General features: G+C 34.0%; 1 protein-coding gene and 1 pseudogene across 5 annotated transcripts in view; both read left to right on the forward strand.

The window, feature by feature from the left end:
• USP15 (ubiquitin specific peptidase 15) overlaps window positions 1-8,170 on the forward strand; it is a 113,095-nt gene that overhangs the window by 51,215 nt on the left and 53,710 nt on the right. For all 5 annotated transcript variants that reach the window (XR_014145741.1, XM_006740661.3, XM_006740662.3 and 2 more), the window contains one exon: window positions 2,192-2,253. Coding sequence is in view for 4 of the 5 variants with exons in the window: in XM_006740661.3 (XP_006740724.1) it covers window positions 2,192-2,253 (62 nt within the window). In the remaining variant the exon portion in view is untranslated. The remainder of the gene's footprint in view (window positions 1-2,191; window positions 2,254-8,170) is intronic.
• Window positions 2,260-5,987, forward strand: LOC102744858 (T-complex protein 1 subunit zeta-like; annotated as a pseudogene).

Genomic DNA, 8,170 nt, shown 5'->3' on the forward strand with positions numbered 1-8,170 from the left:
CTAAGAAAATTCTCATCTTGGAAGTTTTAACCATGAGCAAAACTTCATTCAGAAAATAAAATATTGGACGCCTGGGTGGCTCAGTTGGTTAAGCGACTGCCTTCAGCTCAGGTCATGATCTCAAGGTCCTGGGATCGAGCCCCACATCGGGCTCCCTGCTCAGAGGGGAGCCTGCTTCTCCCTCTCCCACTCCCCCTGCTTGTGTTCCCTCTCTTGCTGTCTCTCTCTCTGTCAAATAAATAAATAAAAATCTTAAAAAATAAATAAATAAATAAAATAAAATATTTGAGTAAAGGAGTGAATATTAACATTTCTGATGGCCTTCAATATTAATATCTGTGATTGTAAAAACATGAAATTTTAACATATATACTATTAGGAATTAAATTGTTATGGTTCAACTTTATTTATTTATTTGATTTTTCAGTTTTAGGACCTTCTATTAAAAAGCACACTACAAACAATGATACTAAATGCATAACTTTGAAATACTTTGTAACTAAAGTCTTTCATTTTGTAACTGATTTGTCTTCCAAATGACTATGAAGTTTATATATATGCACATATATATGCATAGTATGAAGTATGTATATACACACACACAAATTTGTAATGTTTTAAATGTACTTCAAGGCATGTTTTCTCTCTCTATATATGTAGTTCATATCTAGGTATCTTAATAAGTTGCAGTAATGGAAAACTCTTCAGCAGTTAAAAATCACTTACTAAATTCAATTTTACAAAAATACATAAATATATGATTATATCAGAATGATATCAGAAAATTGAGGAGAATGATTAATTGTGATAGGGATGAGGAATATGATTAGGGAGGGATTAGGGTAGTAAGTACACAGTGTTCTTATTCTTTATATGCTATGTATACTTCATACATGTTCTTTGAATGTAGGAAATAGTAATTTGTTTTTCCTTTTTTATTTAAATTCAATTAATTAACAAATAATGTATTATTTGTTTCAGGGGTACAGGTCTGTGATTCATCAGTCCTATGTAATACCCAGTGCTCATTACAACACACACCCTCCCCAATGTCCATCACCCACTTACCCCATCCCTCCACCCACCTCCCCTCCAGCAATCCTCAGTTTGTGTCCCTTGATTGAGAGTCTCTTATGGTTTGTCTCCCTTTCTGATAACTTTAATATTTTAATTAGTGTACTCTTTGAACAAGCTGGTTCCATGAATTTTTCTGTTGATCAGATCTTTATCATTTGTTGTATGTATTCTGAAACAGTCTTATATTTTACATGGTTAGGATCCAAATGCCAACTTATAAATGGCCTGAAACATTCAGTCCACAAAAGTATTTTACCAAGAGTATGTCGAGTAGGTTACAAAATTGAAACTTTAAGAAAAAGAGTTGAAAGTGAATATCTAGAATGTATTCAAATTTGTAATGCCTTGAATTTATTTCAAGGCATGTTCTTATGTTATACTTCTCCCATGGAAATTTGGTTATTAACTTCTTATTGACATTATCACATAATTTCTTTTGCTTATTTAGTTATTTTTGCTTAGTTTGCACAGACTCACACATAGCAAAAACTGGAAAAAAGCCTTTTTTAAACAAGAAGATAAGAGGAAGGATTCTGTTATATTTTAGAATAAAGCATAGCTCTGCCTTGCCCTGTACTTTACATTTATTAGACTTGCTTTCTGCCTTAACCATGCTGCAGTAAGGAACTTGAATCTGATTCTCACAAATGTGGCTCTATCATTTATACATTAAAAGATTCTATAATTTACACAGTAATAATGTAAATAAAGGCAAATTTTAAAGCCCCAAATAAATTATGTATAATCTGTAATTTGGAATTATCTGTGTCACTGTTTTTCAGGATTTGCATAATAATAGCCAAGATTATACATCAGTATTTTTAACAACTGTGACCATTTATTGAACATCTGAGGTTTTTTGCATAGTACTATGTTACAGCCTGCAAATAGAAAAGAAGTAGAAAACATATTCCCTAAACTCAAGGAATTTATATTCTATTTATGTAGCCCAGCTTTGGCATCAAAATGCAAATACCTCTTCACCTAGTCTACTCTGTCCTTTAAATAATTCCAGATTTACTTTAGTTTCTTAGTGTATCCAGCTAATCTTCTAAAGCTATTTTAACTTTAACTTTTTAAGGAAAAACACTCTTCTATTGTGTCATACTTACAGGTGTTAGTGATAGAACAGAAAAATGAAGATGGAACATGGCCAAGGGGTCCTTCTGCTCCTAAGTAAGTGCTCCCACTTTTTATGGTTGATTGCATGTTTTGAAGGCTTTGATTTCAGATAACAAAATCCAGAATGGTAGAAGATAGCCAATTGTATGTTGCAAGTATATATACCTACTTTATATTATAATATTTTATTCTCAGTATAGAAGTTATGTGAATTTGTATTTAAATTAATATGCTATAATTTAAAGCCTTCCAAATCAAATCTCTTTTAGAATAAGGTACAGTGTACATATGTTGTAAATATTATGTTGCATTGTCTAATATGTCAAATCACTATTAAGCATTTTGTTTAATACTTTTCAAGCCTTTTGTGTTTTTTTAAAGTATCTGTTAAAGAATACTCTATCAAAATGAATTTGATATGAAAACAATATTTTTATTTATTTAAATGTTTTAGAATATAAAAGCACAAGTAGAGATAGAGGAGTGTAAGAATTGCTTCTGATGGTAAACAAGGGATGAAAGAATTAGAAATCTTTTAACTTTTTTTTTAACATGGTAAGAACCCTTAACTTGAGATCTACCCTCTTAACAAATTTTTAAGTGCACCATACAGTATTGTTAACTGTAAGCACATTGTTGTATAGTAGATCTCTAGAATGTATCCATCTTATGTAACTGAAACTTTATTCCCATTGCTCAGTAATTTCCCATTTCTCCCTTCCCCTAGCCCCTGGCAGCCATCATTGTAGTCTCTCTTTCTATGAGTATTTGACTAGTTTGGATATCTCATATAAGTGGAATCAGGTAGTTTTCGTCTTTCTATGATTGGCTTATTTTACCTAATATAATGTCCCCCAGGTTCATCCGTGTTATCACATATGGCAAGATCTCCTTCCTTAAAAAAGACCTACTTCCTTAAAAAAAAAAAAAAAAAGTCCAGATAATATTTCGTTGCATGTATATACATTTTCTTTATCCATTCATCCATCAGTGGACATTTAGGTTGTTTCCCTATCTTGGTATCGTAAATTGTACTGCAGTGAACGTGGGCATGTAGTATCTCTTTGAGATGATTCCATTTCCTTTGGATATATACCCAGAAGTGAGATTTCTGGATTGTATGGTACTTCTATTTTTAATTTTTTGAGGAACCCTCATACTGTTTTCCATAGAAGCCACATCATTATACATTTCTACCAACAGTATACAAGTAAGTGTTCCAGTTTCTGCACATCCTTGAGAGCACTTATCTTTTCTTCTTTTGATAATAGCCAGCCTAACAGGTATGAGGTGATATCTCATTGTGGATTGATTTGCATTTCCCCAATAATTACTGAAGTTGAGCATCTGTACCTGTGGACCATTTGTATGCCACTTTTTAATCTGGTTATTTGGGTTTTTTGCCATTGAATTGTAGGAATTTCTTATATATTTTGGATATTAAACCTTTATCAAATACATAGCTTAAAGATTTAAAAATAAGACCTGAAACTATAACTCTTAGAAGACATCTTAGTGAAAAAGCATCATCATGTCTGCTCAGGCAATGATTTCTTGAATATGACACCAAAACCCAAGCAACGAAAGCAGTAATAATAGACAAATGGGACTACATCAAACTAAAAAGTTTATGCACAGTAAGAGAAACAATAAACAGAGTGAAAACACAACATACAGAATGGGAGAAAATATTTTTAATGGTTTTAGAATGATCAGATCTACACTCCATTATCAAAAACACTTAGTGCTAGTTGTATTTCAATTTCAAACTTTTCAAACCTTTGAAAAGTAATATGGTGCATATGCCACCTATTATTTTAATATATCTATGTGTTCCAGGGGGACTCTCTTAATCAAACACATTAATATTCTGCAAATACTCACACTAAGTAGTTTAAAGGACTATAAATAGTTTCGTATCAGTTTAGGCTAGATTGCCCTCAAGTGAATTATAAAATAATTTTTAAATTTTCAGAGCTTTTGGAATTTCAGATTTTCTGATGAGGGATTGTAAACCTATATTTTGAAATCCTTAAAATAATGATTCTTGAATAAATTAAAAATAATTTTTTATTAATTGCTAACCTAGCAAATAAAAGAAAACTGATCTTTAAAACTGAAATGCATGGCCACGCTGAGCCAGCTTTGGGCACTCTGCACACCAGGTGTCCTCTTCTTCCTGTTCTGGTTAGCTGTGGAGGCCCTGAAGACCCTGAACCCCAAGGCCAAGGTGGCCCAAGCCCAGGCGGAACTGGAGATTAACATCAGTGTGGCCCAGGGGCTGCAGGACATGCTGAGCACCAACTTGGGGCCTAAGGGCACCATGAAGATGCTTGTTTCTGGTGCTGGAGACATCAAGCTTACTGAAGATGGCAATATGCTGCTTCGTGAAATGCAAATTCAACACCCAACAGCCTCCTTAATAGCCAAAGTGGCAACAACCTAGGATGACATAACTGGTGATGGTACGACTTCCAATGTCTTAATCATTGGAGAGCTACTGAAACAGGTGGATCTCTACATTTCTGAAAGTCTTCATCCCAGAATAATAACAGAAGGACTTGAAGCTGCAAAGGAAAAGGCACTTCAGTTTTTGGAACAAGTGAAAGTAAGCAAAGAAATGGACTGGGAAACACTTACAAATGTGGCCAGAACATCTCTACCTCCTAAAGTACATGCTGAACTTCCTGATACCTTAATAGAAGCTGTAGTGGACTTCATTTTCGTCATTAAAAAACAAGGTGAACCTGTTGACCTTTTAATGTTTGAGATCATGGAAATGAAACAGAAATCTGAAACTGATACAAGCTTAATCAGAGGTCTTGTTTAGACCATGGGACACACATCCTGATAGGGGGGAAAAAAAAAGAAGAAGAAGATGCATACATCCTCACGTGCACTGTGTCATTAGAATATGAAAAAACAGAAGTGAATTCTTTTTTTATAAGAGTTCAGAAGAAGAGGAACTTGTAAAAGCTGAAAGAAAATTCCTTGAAGTTAGAGTTAAAAAATAATAGAACTGAAAAAGAAAGTCTGTGTGATTCAGATAAAAGATTCATTCAAAAGGGAATTGACCCCTTTTCTTCAGATGCTCTTGCATAGAGTTAAAAGGAGAAATATGGAAAGGCTGACTCTTGCTTGTGGCGGAGTAGCTCTAAATTCTTTTGATGACCTAAATCCTGATTGTTTTGGACATGCAGGACTTGTCTGTGAGTATACATTGGGAGAAGAGAAATTCACCTTTATTGAAAAATAACAATAACAATAATAAAATAAAATAAAAAATAAATAAAAATAACAATCCTCACTCCATCATGTTATTGGTCAAAGGACCAAATAAGCACACACTCACTCAAATCAAAGATGCAATAAGGGATGGTTTGAGGGCTGTTAAAAATGCTATTGATGATGGCTTTGTAGTTCTAGGTGCTGGGGCAGTGGAGGTGACAATAACAAAAGCCTTGATTAAATATAAGCCCATTGTAAAGGGCAGGGCCCAGCTTGGAATCCAAGCATTTGCTGATGCATTGCTCATCATTCCCAAGGTTCTTGCTCAGAACTCTGGTTTTGACCTTCAGGAAACACAAGTTCAAGCAGAACATTCAGAATCAGGTCAGTTTGTGGGTGTGGACTTGAATACAGGTGAGCCAGTGGTAGCAGCCGATGTAGACATATGGGATAACTATTGTGTAAAGAATAGCTTTACACAGTCCTGCATTGTGATTGCCACCAACATTCTCCTGGTTGATGAGATCATGAGAGCCAGAATGTCTTCTTGAAAAGGCTGAATTGAAGCGTCCCTTGTGTCATCTGAATCATGAAGACTCTACAGAGTGGTCCTAAGAAGAGCTCTGGAATTTTTGTCCAAGTTTCAAATGATTTTCAAAAGCATTTTCTTTTCCCATATGAAAAAAAGAGAACACTGATGCTAAAATTCTGAAGTTCTGAAATTATAATTACAGTATTTTTTTAAATTGCACTTCAGTGTACACACATTAAGTAGGCCGTTTTTACCCAATGAACAGGATGTTTTGCTTTAGCTTCAGTGTTATAAAAGTACCAAGTTAGATAAGTATATGTTATCTACCTTGTTATTAAATGTTACTTGAAAAAAAACAACAAAAAAATAAAATTCACCTTTAATGAGTGGGTCTCTATCCTTTTTATCTTAGGTGAAGTTTTTTCATTTAAATGTTTTATGAGTCTGTACTAAGTATATTACTTACATTTTATATTACTCCACTTAGGATTTAAGGGTAGAACTTAGTTTAAGAAGATATTGAAAGCACATGGTAGAATCATGTAAATTTCTTGACTGATGAAGTTTTAGAAGTTAGAAATGTTTTCTTTGTGAATATTTACTTTTAGTCTTTAGATTAGAACGACTCTTGTTTTTTTTTTCTAGCTTATCTTTAGATTGTTAAGTACTTGTTATAGTTATATAGTACTTTGAAATTTCAAAGTTGCTTGTGCCTTGATAAGTACCTTGAGTTCTAAGGATTTAGAGATCTTTTCTACCTAAGATTATTGATTTTTCACTTGAAAGATAAAACATTATTTTCTTTTATTACATATCACAATAAATGTTGGTGAATGAAAGCACTGCTAGAAATGTGCTAAAGAGTTCCATTCTTCACTGAATCACCCAGAGTAATAGGAAACCCAAATTTCAAAGCATGAAAAGTTAAGTATCTACTTACTATAAAATGTGCCTAATACCATGTAATAGAATGTCATAAATTGCCCAGTGATAGTTTATTAGAATACAAAAAAAAAAATTTTTTTTTTTTTTTTAAATTAGCATCGGTGTATGAAAAGACTCTCTGGAAACTAAGAATAAAAGGAAATTCTCCTAACTCAATAAAGTCCATATACCCAAAGTCTATAGCAAACATTATATTGAGAAATTTTGAACACAAACCAAGTAGGATTGGAAGTTAAAAAAAGAAAAAAAATTCACTACTTGCATATGATACAGTCATCTACGTAAAACCCAAAACCCATCAGCAGACTACTAAACCTGAGAAAATTCAGCAAGATTCTCTAAGACTAAATTTGTTAAATTAGGGGCGCCTGGATGGCTCAGTCGGTTAAGCATCTGCCTTTGGCTCAGGTCATGATCCCAGGGTCCTGGGATCAAGCCCTATGTCTAGCTCCCTGCTCAGTGAGGAGTCTGCTTCTCCGTCTGCCCCTTCCCCCACTCATGCATGCTCTCTCTCTCAAATACAATCTTTTAAGAAATTATAAAAATTAATGTTTTTTTAATCTCATTTTTTTAATTATGCTAATCACCATACATTACATCATTAGTTTTTGATGTAGTGTTCCATGATTCATTGTTTGCGTATAACACCCAGTGCTCCATTCAGTACGTGCCCTCTTTAATACCCATCACCAGGCTAACCCATCCCCCCACCCCCTCCCCTCTAGAACCCTCAGTTTGTTTCTCAGAGTCCATAGTCTCTCATGGTTCGTCTCCCGCTCCAATTTCCCCCCTTCATTTTTCCCTTCCTGATATCTTCTCTTTTTTTAATATATATTATAAAAAATTAATATGTTTTTATACCCAGAGGTCAGCAGCCTTTTTTATAAAGAACCAGATAATATTTTCAGCTTGTGGGCCATATGGTACCTGACTCAACTAAACTCTACCAATATAGCTGCTTTCAAACTATGACATTATGTCACCAAATGGGTGTGACTATGTTCCAGTAAAACTTTATTTACAAAAAAATATGGCAAACTGGAATTAGCTTGTGAGCCATAGATTTCTGACTCCTGCTATATACCATTAGTAACCCATTTAGAAAATAGCAGTGCTGTGAATTGTGTAAGACTGTTGAATCACAGACCTGTACCTCTAAAACAAATAATACATTATATGTTAAAAAAAAGAAGAAGAAGAAGAAGATAGCAGGAAGGGAAGAATGAAGGGGGGGAAATTGGAGGGGGAGATGAACCATGAGAGCCT

This window comes from Leptonychotes weddellii, chromosome 5, assembly GCF_054177405.1.
Source record: "Leptonychotes weddellii isolate Sample4059 chromosome 5, ASM5417740v2, whole genome shotgun sequence".
In the NCBI taxonomy this organism is placed as follows: domain Eukaryota; kingdom Metazoa; phylum Chordata; class Mammalia; order Carnivora; family Phocidae; genus Leptonychotes; species Leptonychotes weddellii.